The following is a 13,830-nucleotide window of genomic DNA, read 5'->3' as shown; positions in this document are numbered from 1 at the left end:
CCAGGGTCCCAAACCCCACCCTCAGTTCCGGGGTTCTGGGGGAGAGCACAGGGGCTCGCTCTCTTGGCTGCTCCCCCTTTATAGATTTTTCAGAGAGCACCAGAGGAGAAAGTCATTATCCATCATCACAGAGGCAACCCCAGTGTTTATGATACTTTTCGATTTCCAAAGGACTTTCCTGCCGGGGTCCAGCCCCGGTGGATCCAGGGAATTTGAAGCGGGGACAGCGTCGGTGAGGATCAGGAAACAACTGCTTAATTAAACGTTAATTAAGGATATAAAGAGTAATAGAATAAGGATAGCTCAGTGAGGAAATTCAGTGGAGAAAAGAGGCTGAATAATTCAGCCAGAAGGTAAGAGAAAGAACGACACAGGGAGACCAAGTTTCGGTGAACAAGGTCCGCACTTTATTTTCCAAAGTAGTTTTTATACCTTAAGTTATGCATAGAGGATAATGGGGGAAGGGGTAGAGTCATGCAGTAAGCCAGGCTTTCTTCCTGCAAACTTATCATATGCAAAAGTTTAGGTGATTTGCATCATCTTCTGGCCCGGAGGCCTGTTAACATTTTAAGACCCTTTCTTCAGAAAACTTACTTTTCTCTAAAGGTGATAAGTCAAGCGCCACCCTCCAAAAGCATTAGATAAAGTTGCATTCCTACAGAGCAAAGGTGTGGTGGGCTATAACAAGAAAAAGAATTAACTCAAGGGTCCAAGGTTACAAACATTAAAGTTACTACTTACACCAATTATATTAATCAATACACTGCCAGGGACACAGCAGGTAAGGGATATGGAAACTAAGCAGCAAACATTGGCCCAACAAGTGAAAATCCCTTCACCAATACAATTTCTAATCAATCTTTTAACTGCTCAAAGGAATCTGTATTTAGACAGTTTAGAACATCTCATGCCTCTCACAGTTGGGAGGATCTGAGCAATCACATGTGGCCAGAAAAACCTATTCAGGCAGGCTAGAGGACTTCCAAAGGAGTTTGTAGGTTGAAACACTGTCACACCCAGGAATTATTAACTGGAGCTGTAAGCTAACTCTTTTTTCAGAGAGAGGTAGTGGGGGACAGCCCCCCATAAAGTCAGAGGTGTAGGTGAAAGCATAAAGCAGAAAGTAGGCAGACTCTGGTTTGGGGGGTAGATGCTCGAAAATTTCCAGGGGAACTCCTGAGGCTCGATCCGCCTTTGGCCTTTGCGTATGCCAAGCCTCCTTCCTCTTGACCTTTGCCACGGGGGGAGCTCGCTCCCAGCACTTTCCCGCTTCATTTCCAGGGGCAAATAAGAGCCAGTCTCCTCAAGCACCAACCATGTTATTTGTTAAAGTTTCATATGCCTTAGAGTGCTCTGCTCCTCACACCCATCCTGAGAGGTGGGTACAACCGTCACCCCGGTGTACAGATGGGAAAATGGAGTCACAGAGAGGTTAAGCAGCTTGCCTGAGGTCACCCAGCTAGGAAGTAGCAGTGCTGGGACTCGAACCCTGGCTCCTTTGAACCCCTAGCCAAGGTTCTAAGCAGCATGCTGCGAGTTCTCTTTTGAGCTTCACAGAAGATCCAGTGGCAAGCAGGGAAGACGTGAAGGTACCTGTTTGCAGATGGAGGAAATAAAACCAGAAAAGTTGTGTGTTCTGGCCAAATTTGTGGAACTGGGAGTAGGCCCCGGAACTTCGGAGTCCTGGCCTAGTGCCTTTGCCGCAGCCACAGGCTGCTCTTGGACTGAGGCCAAAGATACCGAGGAGGGCCTTCCCTGGTGGTCCAGTGGCTACTCTGAGCTCCCAGTGCGGGGGGCCCGGGTTCCATCCCTGGTCAGGGAGGAACTGGATCTCACACACTGCAACTAAAAAAAAAATAATAATAATAGATCTCGGCATGCCACAACCAAAAGATCCTGCCTGCTGCAACCAAGACCCTGCCCAGTCGAATAAATATTTTTTAAAAACAAACAAACAAAAAAGCAAAGATGCCAAGGGTCCTGATGGTGATATGCCAAGAGGGATGGCAAGAGGGCAGGGCAATGGCAGTGAGTGTCCCTCCGCAGCCTCCTCAGCATGCCACCATGAGTGAAGCAGGGATCTTCCCTGCTTTTGCCCCCAAGCCACAATCCACCCCCCTCCGCCTGCCCTTGTGCCTGTCTCATCCTGCCTCTCCTTGGCTGGGAGGGAACCATCCCGTGCCAGCCATCCACTTGTCAAGGCACCCTTGTTTTAGGAAGAAATGGCTGGTTCCTGTGGCAAACCCCTGCCTAGCCTGATAGACCTGAGCAGCTGGTTTTTGAACCCTGGTCTCAGAGAAGCCCAGAATCCCCACCTGCTGGAGGCAAGAGGAAATACTGGGCCAAGATGGGGAGGTGGCCTGGAATCACCTGGGGGATTGGGTGGGACATGGGCAAGATAAGGGAAGCCAGAGGGTGAAGGGGAAAAGGTCCACCCCTTTACTGCTTTACAAATCCTAGATTAGGTCACCTCTTCGGTGAAGCCCACCTTGACCACCTTGGTGCTCAGCAAGCTCTGCTCAACTATATGTGCTTAGCCAAACAGTTGTGTCCAACTCTTTGAGACCCCATGAACTGTAGCCTGCCAGGGTCCTCTGTCCATGGGATTCTCCAGGCAAGAATACTGGAGTGGGTTGCCATGCCATCCTCCAGAGGATCTTCCCAACCCAGGGGTTGAACCCAGGACTCCTGCATTGCAGATGGATTCTTTACCAGCTGAGCCACAAAGGAAGCCCCCTCAACTATATGGGAAAGTACTTAATTCTGCTTTAACCAAAACAGGCAAAGTGCTTGTGTCTCCTCTACACGCTCCAGTATTCTTGGGCTTCACTTGTCTCAGCTGGTAAAGAATCTGCCTGCAATGCAGGAGACCTGGGTTCGATCCCTGGGTTGGGAAGATCCCCTGGAGAAGGGAAAGGCTACCCACTCCAGTATTCTGGCCTAGAGAATTCCATGGACTGTATAGTTCATGAACTCCCAGAGTCGTACATGACTGAGCAACTTTCACTTCTGGGCTTCCCTGATAGCTCAGTTGGTAAAGAGTCCACCTGCAATGCAGGAGACCCCAGTTTGATTCCTGAGTCGAGAAGATCCCCTGGAGAAGCGATAGGCTACACTCTAGTATTCTTCGGCTTCCCTGTGGCTCAGCTGGGAGAGAATCTGCCTATAATGCAGGAGACCTGGGTTCAATTCCTGGGTTGAGAAGATCCCCTAGAGAAGTGAAAGGCTACCCATTCCAGACAGTCCGTGGAGTTGCAAAAAGTTGGACACAACTGGGCGAATTTCACTTTCACTTTCCTTTTATATAGTACTAACTGGCGGTGGGCGGGGGGCGGGGGCAGCTTTGTGCAGCTATTTGGGCCTAATCCTGAGTCATGTATGCAATAGGTGCTCAGTGCATGGGTTTTTGTTTTGTGTTTTGTAAAACTAGGTGACCATTGTAGATGCCATTTCAGATGCATTCAATCCTGTATTGTTGCAAACTTGAATTTTCTGAGATACGTCAGACCACAAGGACTTAAAAATTCCCTCACCCTCTTCAACATTTTGGTTAAAGATTTTGGCTAAAGATTTGAAAGGATCAAGGTTGAATAGAAGACTTTCCAGTCAAAATGGAAAAAGCATCCCAAGTGACAAAAACCCTTCTTAAGGATAGTGTTAAGAAAACTCTCACCAAGCTATGCTGGAAAACTCATCTAAAATTACTGTCAGGGAAGCCTAAAATGGAAAAAGGTCTTACAAATTGCTCTGCATATACCAGTGGCCCCATAAGTGGACTAGGAATGAGCCCTTATGAAAGGATATATAGGAGACCACGCTTAGCTCCTGAGCTTCCACAATGGCTTAGCAGTAAAGAATCTGCCTGCAATGCAGGAGCTGCAGGAGACATGGGTGGGGATCCCCTGTTTGATCCCTAGGTGGGGAAGTTCCCCTGGAGGAGGAAATGGCAACCCATTCCAGTATTCTTGCCTGGAGAACCCCCATGGACAGAGGAACCTGGCAGGCTACAGTCCATGGGGTCACAGAGTCAGACACGACTGAAGTGACTGACCACGCACACACACTTAGCTGCTAAAAGTAAAAAGAGAAACATGTCTAACACAGGAGGTAAAATTAAACAGTATGTTCAATAGGTTGTGTTCCACCAGGTCTCCCTCTCACCTGGAAGTCCCTTTCCACCCTTCAAAGCAGGAGGCCAGGTGCTGCCGAAAGTGTGAAAAAGAGAGATGCCCTGAGCAGCAGCTTGAAGAAAAAGGGAAAGAATCCTATGTTCCTCAAGATTGAGGGGTATCAAAGAAAAGAGGGGGGCGCGGGGAGAAAGTTCCCTGGTTGTCTAGTGGTTAAGAATCTTTCTGCCAATGCAGTGGATCCCTGGTCTGGAAAGATCCCACAGGCTGCAGGGCAAGTAAGCTCATGAGCCACCACTACTGAGCCCATGCCCCCCAGAGCCCGAGCTCTGCAACAAGAGAAGCCACTGCAGTGAGAAGTCTGCACACCGCAACTAGAGAAAGCCCGCTTGCAGCAGCAAAGACCCAGAGCAGCCAAAAATAAATGCATATACAAATCTTTTTTAAAAAGAAAGAAACGTGATAGTTTAGAAAAGAAAGAAAAGCAAAGGGGTAATTAATGCCCAGCACGACCCTGTGGGGCTGCTGGATATGGAGGCCTTTTTGTCCCCCAGTTTTTGTAGGCAAGACTCCAGCTTCCATTACTCAGCACATGTTTTGATTAGCTAAATAAAATGAAAGACTTTATCTATTCATCCATTCATTCACTCGAAAAAATCATTAACATCATTAAACGAGCAACTGCTCTGAGCTAGAATCTCTTCTAGGGGCGCTCACCCTCGGGGACTGACATTCTAGTGCAGAGAGACGGATCACAGATAAATAAGCAGATAACATGAGGCCAGCTCTAGGAAGAAAGAATGAGTGAGTGAGTGAATGAATTGTCGATGGAGGAGAGGAGAAAGTGGATGAAAGGCTCAGGGAGGGAATTCCCATCCTCCTGCCATCACCCTGGAGGACGGGCGCTCTGCAGAGAGTCTGCCCTCGCCAGAGCTGGGGCAGCCTGTTGCCCTGGCTTTATGTTAGTCCGAGAGAAGATATTCCAGGAGGAGATATTTACTCTAGGCTTTTAGAGCACTGGCTATCACCCACCTTCACCCCCATCCAGAGGCACCAGAAATGAAACTGCTGGCCTCTCAAAGGAAAACCAGAACTCAGTCCACCGCTAAGACCAAGGGCAGCCAGTATAGGGGACAGCTGCCCTGGGACATTCAGAAAAGTGCAGCAGCATCAAAATGCTGCCGAGGAGGCCGTGTTCCCCAAGGTCAGGGCTGACCTGGGACTAGAGGCAGCAGAAGAATCTTCTTCCTCCCTTCCTTTCGTTCCTTTCGTTCCTCCCTTCCCTGGCCACTCTGTGCACATTACACTCCCAGCCTTCTCTCTTCCACTTCCCATTTTATTTTTCTCTGTGGCACTTATTACCTTCTAACACATCATACAGTTTACTTATCTATTGTGTTCTTGCTTTTTTTAAATTAAAATTTTGTTACTCAATAATGAGGGGCCAGTTTACCATGATGTGACAATGGTGGTAGCCAAGAGTACTAGGAAGAAGCTCAGCATTCAATGTATCTAAGACATAAAGCTTCAGTGATTCGTTAAATATTATACAGGATCAAAACTTTCAGCACTTCCTTAGATCTTTAATTGAAATCTTTCAGACAAGGAGACATGGATTTGATCCCTGGGTTGGGAAGATCCCCTGCAGAGGGAGATGGCAAACCACTCCAGTGTTCTTGCCTGGGAAAATGCATGGACAGAGGAGCCTGGCAGGCTACAGTTGCAAAAGAGTTGGAGATGACTTAGTGACTAAACAGGAACAGCAGATAAGTTAAATAATCTGAACAGGTCAGAAATTGCCTGCTGACATCATACTTTAGTGAATTACCTTGCACAGGGAACTCTACTCAGTACTGTGTAATGATCTGCTGTACAGCAAAGTGTATCAGTTATACATATACATATGCCCACTCTTTTTTAGATTCTATTCCCATATTGTGTTTGCTTTTGTCAACAACCCCCCAGACCCCAAATGCAAGTTCCACGAGGGCAGGGATTTACCTCTTCTGCTCACTGTTATATTCTGGCACCCAGAACAGTGCCTGGCACACAGTAGGTGCTCAAAGAGTATTACTCACACCTTCCTTCATCCTTCCAAAATTCCTTGAGTGCTGGTTCTGTGCCCGTACTGTGCTCTGGGCAGGGGCGTGAGTCATCAATAAGACATCCTGGGACTCCCCTGGCAGTCCAGTGCTTAGAACTCTGTGTTTCCACTGCAGGGGGCATGGGTTCGATCACTGGTCGAGGAACTAAGATCCCTCAAGGAACTCAGCCAGGCCCCAAAATAACTAATAAGACATCACTCCTCTCTTTAAGACACTCATGGCCCCTGGGAGCCATCCTTGGGAATGGATGGCGCCAGAAACCTGTGTGCCCTTCCCCCCACTTCATTCCCAAAGTTCCCCTCCATTCACTCCCCTTGCTGTGTGAATGAGGGGAAGTCTTTCCCTGTAACAGCGAGCACGCGTCCCTGAAAGCAAACCTTCCTTCTGGCTCTGCCCGGAGCCAACAAGCAGCCTGGTCCAGTGGAATCAGACAGCCCAGAATTTGACTCTGAATCCTGCTCCCTGGCTTCTCTGAGAACTCCGTTTCTTCATCTGTAGGATGGGACTCCAATATCCACCTTGCAAGGGTTCCACTGCGAGTAGAAGCTGACTAAAGGGTTTGGCCAGAGCAAGCAGTAATCAAAGGCCCCGCTTGCTGACACTGTTCCCGCGGTGTCTGGCTGTGACTTGCAGCAGGCTGCCTCGCGTAGAGAGGACACCCTGGTGCCCCGGGCTGGCACAGCGAAGCCACACTCCAGTCCCCAGCACGCTGGGCAGGCACTCAACCTCAGGTGTTCCACACAGCATTCATGGCTTTTACAAATCTGAGATTCAACTTGACGATGACTTTTTAAAATCCAGCATTGGTGAGGGTGTGTGCTTCCCGCTGTCACACCTGGCTCCTGAGGCATGTGTTTTATTTGGGAAAATCTAGTGATATCTCAGGGCCTCCCAGGTGGCGCTAGTGGTAAAGAACTCGGCTGCCAATGCAGGAGACATAGGAGACACTGGTTGAATCCCTGGGTCAGGAAGATGCCCTGGAGGAAGGCATGGCAACCCACTCCAGTATTCTTGCCTGGAGAATCCCATGAACAGAGGAGCGATATCTATCAAAACAATTCAGCCTCTAGGAATTCACTGAAACCTGTACAAAGACTCACAGACCTGGGTGTACATGAAAATGTTATTTATAATACCAAACAAATAAATAACTTCATTGTCTAACACTAGGGATTTACTAGATAAAACATATGATATATCCTGCCATTAAAAATAGTGTTACAGAAAAAGAATAATATGGGAAGATGTTTACAAAATATTAAATGAGTAAAGCAAATATAAATCAGTATTATAGTATACATCTCTTTCCCTCTCTCGTACTAAAGTTGCCTCTAGATGGTAGGATTACAAATGTTTTCTAGTGTCTTCTTCATGCTTTTCTGCATTTTCTTTTGTGTATTACCTGTTTTGAAAGAAAAATTAGAAAATCAAGCTCATTTTTGCAAAATACAGACTAAGCAGAGATATAACAAATTACATAGTTACATTTTATCTTATATCATGTCGAGATCACTTATGTTAACCTATAGATAATTTCTGATCACAGCTCAATGAACTTGTGAAAACCTTTTAAACTGTCCCTATGATCTTTTATTACTGGACCAGAAAGATCCCCTGGAGAAGGGAAAGGCTACCCACTCCAGTATTCTGGCCTGGAGAATTCCACGGACTGTATAGTCCATGTGACTCGCAGAGTCGGACATGACTGAGCGACTTTCACTTTCATACATATATATGTAAATTCTTAATGCCCTTTTCTTTGGAAATAATGTTAATTTACAGAAAAGTTGCAAAGGTAGTATAGAAAGTGCCCCTCTTCCCACCCCCATCCCTCCTAACTTGCATAACCAGGGTACACTTGTCATAACCCTTAGTGACACTTGTCACTAAGAAATCAGCACTAGTAACTAAACTTCAGACTTTATTTGGATTTCACCAGTTTTCCCATTAACATTCTCATTCTGTGCCAGGGTACAATCCCTGGGTACCATATCGCCTTGATCTGTCCCTGTCTTTTCAGGCTTCCCTGGTCTGTGACAGTTTCTTGGACGTTCCTGGTTTTCCAGGTACCTGTGTGAATTTTGTAATCAGGAAAAGAAAGGGATGAGGACGAAGCAGAAGAAAAGAAGATGAAGATGATGATGGTGATGGTGAAGAGTTATGTCCCGGAATGCCTTCGTTTTTATCTCGGTGGGAGGCAAAGGATCTTCTTTTCCTTTCTCTGCTCACCAGTACAAAACGGGGAAAGCAGTTGCTGCCTCGCATCTGTGGGATCCACAGAGGCTGGGTGCCTTAATCCCTCCCTGCCTTCTGCCCTCTCGGTTCCTGCGCCCGCTACCGTCCCTCCCGCCCCCCACCCCGATGCGGGGGCCCTTGGCTACTGGGCGACCCCGGGGCCGCGGGTCCCCTCTCCGGTTGGGCGAGCGCGCGGGCGGCACCCGGATCAACTGTTCCACAACACCCGACTCGGCCGCCCCGCCCCGCCCCTGCCCCTGCCCCGGGTCTTATAAGGCTGTCCTGCCTTCAAACCTCCGAACTGCCCGCTGCCCGCCCCGGCCAGGCGCCCCCTGCAGCATGATCTGGAACACCAATCTCCGCTGGCGGCTGCCGGTCGCCTGCCTGCTCCTGGAGGTGGCCCTGATAGCCCTCTTCGGTGTGTTCGTGCGCTACGACATGGATGCCGATCCCCACTGGGTGCAGGAGAAGGTGATCAAGAACTTGTCCACTGACTTGGAAAACGAATTCTACTATCGCTACCCGAGTAAGTTCCGCCACCTTGCAGGTCACCCCCCCACAACCACCCCCCTCCCCCCGCCCCGGGCGGAGGGTCCTGCCTGGCCTCGGGCGGGAGCTGCCTGAGGAGATGCAGCCCCCAGCCCCCTGCCCCGTCCCTCTTAGGCTTCCCACTATGGAGACTTCCCAGTGTCTGGAGGTTAAGCTCGGGAAATGGCCAGGTGTGCCCAAATTCCTCGGAGACCTCCAACCTCTCTTCAGAGAGCCCTTCTTGATGTCTTCAGGAGACCCCAGCCAGTGGGTGACCTTGGCTCTCTTATCCAGCTGTGCCCAAACTCTCCGCCTTAAGAGGGTAGTTCCAACTTCAAGGGCTGCAGGGGTGGCTCATTGGCCTACCCGCCCTGCTGGCGTGCAGGACCACAGCACAACCATGTTTTGGCTTGGAGAGGGAGAGAAATGCCCCTGAATTCCCTGGCATCCGTGGTGCCGTGATTAACAGCATGGCCGTAGAGTCACCACACCTCACCTGTATCACGGCTCTGCCCTCAACCAGGTGGGTGACCTGTAGGCAAATGTCAACAATACACAGACTCGATTTCCTCATCTGTCCAATGGGGATAATAATGAGACCTACCCTACAGGAGTGGGGTGAGGCTGGCATGAGACATTGCACATAAAGTTCTGGCACTGTGCTGGGCATGGAGTCCTCACTTCATAATGCAGCAATTACTGGATGAGTACTAAGTGCAGACGCCCTAGGACTCAGCAGTTAGAAGAACTGGTGCAAGGTTACTTGGGTTGGCCCAACCTCTGGGGCCCCAGCCCAGGACTCTCTTCATGCCCTTGTGCTTTCTAGCTTTCCACACCATCTGCCAACAGCCAATGACAGTCTCTTTCTAATTGTTGGTACTCACAAAGTCATGGACTGTTAGTTTTAGAAGGGACCCTAAAGTTCATCTCCAACAGTCACCTATGCAAACTGATCTTCCCTCCATGACTTGTTTGTTGTTGTTCAGTCACTCGGTCATGTCTGACTCTTTGCAACCCCATGAACTGTAGCATGCCAGGCTTCCCTGTCCTTCACTATCTCCCAGAGTCTGCTCACACTCATGTCCACTGAGTTCATGATGCCATCCAACCATCTCATCCTCTGTCACCCCCTTCTTCTCCTGCCCTTCATCTTTCTCAGCATCAGGGTCTTTTCCAATGCCTTGGCTCTTAGCATCAAGGGACCAAAGTATTGGAGCTTCAGCTCCAGCATTAGTCCTTCCAGTGAATATTCAGGGTTGATTTCCTTTATTTAGGATTGATTAGTTTGATCTCCTTGCTGTCCAAGGGACTCTCAAGAGTCTTCTCCAGCACCACAGTTTGAAAGCATCAATTCTTTGGCACTCAGCCTTCTTTATGGTCCAACTCTCACATCTGTACATGACTATTGGCAATGTTATGACTCCCATTTTACAGACCAGGAAACTGAGGCCAGAGAGGGGACATGTCTTGCAAAAGTCACTCATCCAGAAACCTAGTGAGCTCCAGGGACCTGAACCCACCCTCCTGGACTGCTCTCCTCCCTTTCATTTCACCTTTCCTCTCTTCCCCTTCCCTACTGGTGGCTGTGACTAGGAGTTGGAACATAGGTGTGGCCCCAAACTTGGGTTCCCAGGCCTCAAGGCAGTTCCCAGGGGTATGGAGTGAGGGCCATCCCTTTTGGTTCTTTCTGGGTTCTTGGGTCCATGCTGTCGACACCTGTGCAGGCTTCATTTCTGCCCAGAGGATTAGAGGAGTCCTCTGGGCATCTCAGTTTTCAGAGAAGTCTAGCTCCAGCTGGCTCAAGCTGGGGCTCAGGGGTGCCTGAAGATGGCTCCCGGGGCATGGGCCCCTTGGCAAATAGCAGGCACAGAACCAGCTGGGGACCCGTCCTGGCAGTGCCCTGAAAGCCCAAGCTGCTGAACACGAACTTCTTCCTGGGCTGATGCTCCGGGCAGTGTCTGGCGAGGTTGGCCTGAGGAGAAGCCATCAGATCCTGGGCTCTTGAAGCTTCCCGGGAAAACAGAGGGAGAAAGGAAATGACCTAAGGCTGAGGATGCCACAGTTTCAAACACCTGAAGGTCTGGTTCAGCAGCAAGGTTCACCCTGTGCTCCTGGTAACCTGAACCTCAGATTTGTGCATTCCTCAAGCAGAGGGCAGTGTAACCTGGCAGTTGACTTTGGAATTAAACAGATATGGGCCCATCACTTTAAATGGAGTAAAGCGAAAGTGTTAGTAGCTCAGTTGTGTCTGACTCTTTGTGACCCCATGGACTATAAACTGCCAGGCTCCTCTGTCCATGGGATTCTCCAGGCGAGAATACTGGAGTGGGTTGCCATTTCCTTTTCCAGGGGATCTTCTCAACCCAGGGATTGAATCCAGGTCTCCTGCATTGCAGGCAGCTTCTTTACCATCTGAGCCACCAGCGAAACCCAAAATAGATTAAGCCACCTCCCTAATCACACTGAGTCTCAGTATGCTCATCTATGAAATGGGAATGTTATTTAATGCATAGGAACTCTTGGAAGATTGAAGATAATGGGTAGCCAGGAGGGCATGTCTCATGACATGAAGCCAGAGGACAGTAAATGTTGGTATCAAGCTTCCTCAGAAGGGACTGATGCTGTTGCTGAAGGTGTTTAAGTGCAGGCTTAGCATCCATTTAGTGATGTGTCTCCCCTGATAGCTCAGTTGGTAAAGAATCCACCTGCAATGCAGGAGACCTGGGTTTGATCCCTGGGTTGGGAAAATCCCCTGGAGAAGGGAAAGGCTACCCACTCCAGTATTCTGGCCTGGAGAATTCCATGGACAAGTCCATGGGGTGGCAAAGAGTCAGACACGACTGAGCGACTTACACTTCACGTCACTTCAGTAATGTGGCCAAGGAATATCTCTTTGAACGTGAGTTTGAACTACTATAGCATTTAATTTCCTTTGTGTTCTCCCCACTTGTTGTTCAGTCACTAAGTCATGTCCAGCTCTATTGCGACCCCATGGACTGTAGCCTGCCAGGCTCTTCTGTCCATGGGATTCTCCAGGCAAGACTACTGGAGTGGGTTGCCATTCCCTTCTCCAGAGGATCTTCCCAACCCAGGGATCAAACTTGTGTCTCTCTCGTTGGCAGGCAGATTTTTTACCACTGAGCCACCAGAGAAACCTTCCCACTCACAAACACTTTCTCCATACTCTGTCAGACGAGGAGTGTATTTGCTTCTATTTTATGTTGCCAGAGGTGGAGCTTAGAGATTTTCCCAGCTGGTCAGTGGCACAGGCAGGGGTGAGGCCAAGCCCTCACACTGCACAAAAACCGCTTCCCCCAATCTCTGTGGCATTGCCACTCCTCAACCACCTCTCCAGGAGGTTTTGCAGTGATGGGATGGTTCTGTGTCTGGCTCCGAGTTGTGGGAGAAGTGGACACAGAGTCATGGAAAATTGAGGGACTGGCCAGTGGACTTGAAAGGCAACAGTTTAGGCTGGGCTGGCCTATAGAGCATGGGAAGGGCCAGTCCCCAGGCTGCTGCAGGGCTGAGGAAGCGTTGGAGAGAGAGCTGCTGTTACCCACCAGCATGGGAAACTTGATCCTCAGATTTCAGAAATTTTCAAAACTTGGCCTTCTTTAGACCATCCCAAAAGAGAAAAGTGAACCAGGAAGGGGTCGCAGAACAGCTGTGTACTGGCGCCCCCTGGTGGCGGCTCTTAGAACTGGCCTCCAGGAGCCAGGCTTGCCCCTCAGGGACCTCCCGTGGTGGAGGGAATCTGCCTGGCTGCTCAGTCACTCACTACAGGCTGGGGAAAGTAGGGGAAGAGAGGCGTTGTCTTATTAACTTCCACCGACCCCCAGCAAGTCGCCAACCCAATGCAAAGCACCTGGTCAGTCTTGAAAGAGAAAAAGAGAAGTAGTAATTAATATAATTAAGCAATTGCTGAGGAGGAGAAGGGGACAACAGGATGAGATGGTTGGGTGGCGTCACCAACTCTATGGACATGAGTTTGAGCAAGCTTCAGGAGATGGTGAAGGACAGGGAAGCCAGGTGTGCTGCAGTCCATGGGGTCGCAAAGAGCCGGACACAACTGAGCGACTGAGCAACAGCAGTAAGCAGTTGCTGAGGAATCAGGCTTAGGCCCAGGGCTTTGATTGGATGACATTAAATGTGTACCACACACCTCTGAGTTCTGTTACTATTCCTCATTTTACAGAAAAAGAAACTTGAGGTCAAAGAGGTTATGTCCTTGCTCAAGGTCATACAATCTGAACCTTCAGACCATTAAAAAATATATATTTATTATTCATTTATTTGGCTGCCCTGGGTCCTAGCTGTGGCATGTGGGATCTGGTTCCCTGATCAGGGGTGGAATCCAGTACCCCTGCACTGAGAGCAAAGAGTCTTAGCCCTTGGACCATCAGGGAAGTTCTGGATCATTATTATTAAAAGCACTTTCAGTAGCATCAAACTCATTTGGCAGTCAATCCTAAAGGAAATCAACTGTGAATATTCATTGGAAGGACTGATGCTGAAGCTGAAGTTCCAATACTTTGGCCTCCTAATGCTTAGAGTCAGGTCATTGGAAAAGACCCTGATGCTGGGAATGATTGAGGGCAGGAGGAGAAGGGGGCGACAGAGGATGAGATGGTTAGATAACATCACCGACTCTATGGACGTGAGTGTGAGCAAACTCTTGGAGACAGTGAAGGACAGGGAAGCCTGGTGTGCTGCAGTCCATAGGGTTGCAAAGAATCGGACACGACTTAGTGACTGAACAACATTCGTATTCCAGTAAGGACCAGTTTAGGAGACAGAGAGAAAGGAGTAAGAGAGTGAATAAGGAAGGTGTGGAA

General features: G+C 49.1%; 1 protein-coding gene and 1 long non-coding RNA gene across 4 annotated transcripts in view; one reads left to right on the top strand and one right to left on the bottom strand.

The window, feature by feature from the left end:
• Positions 1-7,343: 7,343 nt before the first annotated feature.
• Positions 7,344-8,752, bottom strand: LOC112443238 (uncharacterized). The gene is made up of 2 exons (XR_003031586.2): positions 8,303-8,752; positions 7,344-7,634 (listed from the first exon to the last, which is right to left on the bottom strand). It is a non-coding gene; the product is annotated as an uncharacterized lncRNA (long non-coding RNA).
• RHCG (Rh family C glycoprotein) overlaps positions 8,677-13,830 on the top strand; it is a 35,640-nt gene continuing 30,486 nt past the window's right edge. For 2 of the 3 annotated variants that reach the window (XM_024981600.2, XM_024981599.2), the window contains exon 1: positions 8,677-8,993. In XM_024981600.2, the coding sequence (XP_024837368.1) occupies positions 8,807-8,993 (187 nt within the window). In that variant the 5' untranslated portion in view covers positions 8,677-8,806. 3 annotated transcript variants of the gene reach the window in all.

The sequence above is a fragment of the Bos taurus genome, chromosome 21 (genome assembly GCF_002263795.3).
Source record: "Bos taurus isolate L1 Dominette 01449 registration number 42190680 breed Hereford chromosome 21, ARS-UCD2.0, whole genome shotgun sequence".
NCBI classification, from domain to species: Eukaryota; Metazoa; Chordata; class Mammalia; order Artiodactyla; family Bovidae; genus Bos; species Bos taurus.
The sequence above is the reverse complement of the archived record's forward strand: the minus strand, read 5'-3'. Positions and strand labels throughout refer to the sequence as shown.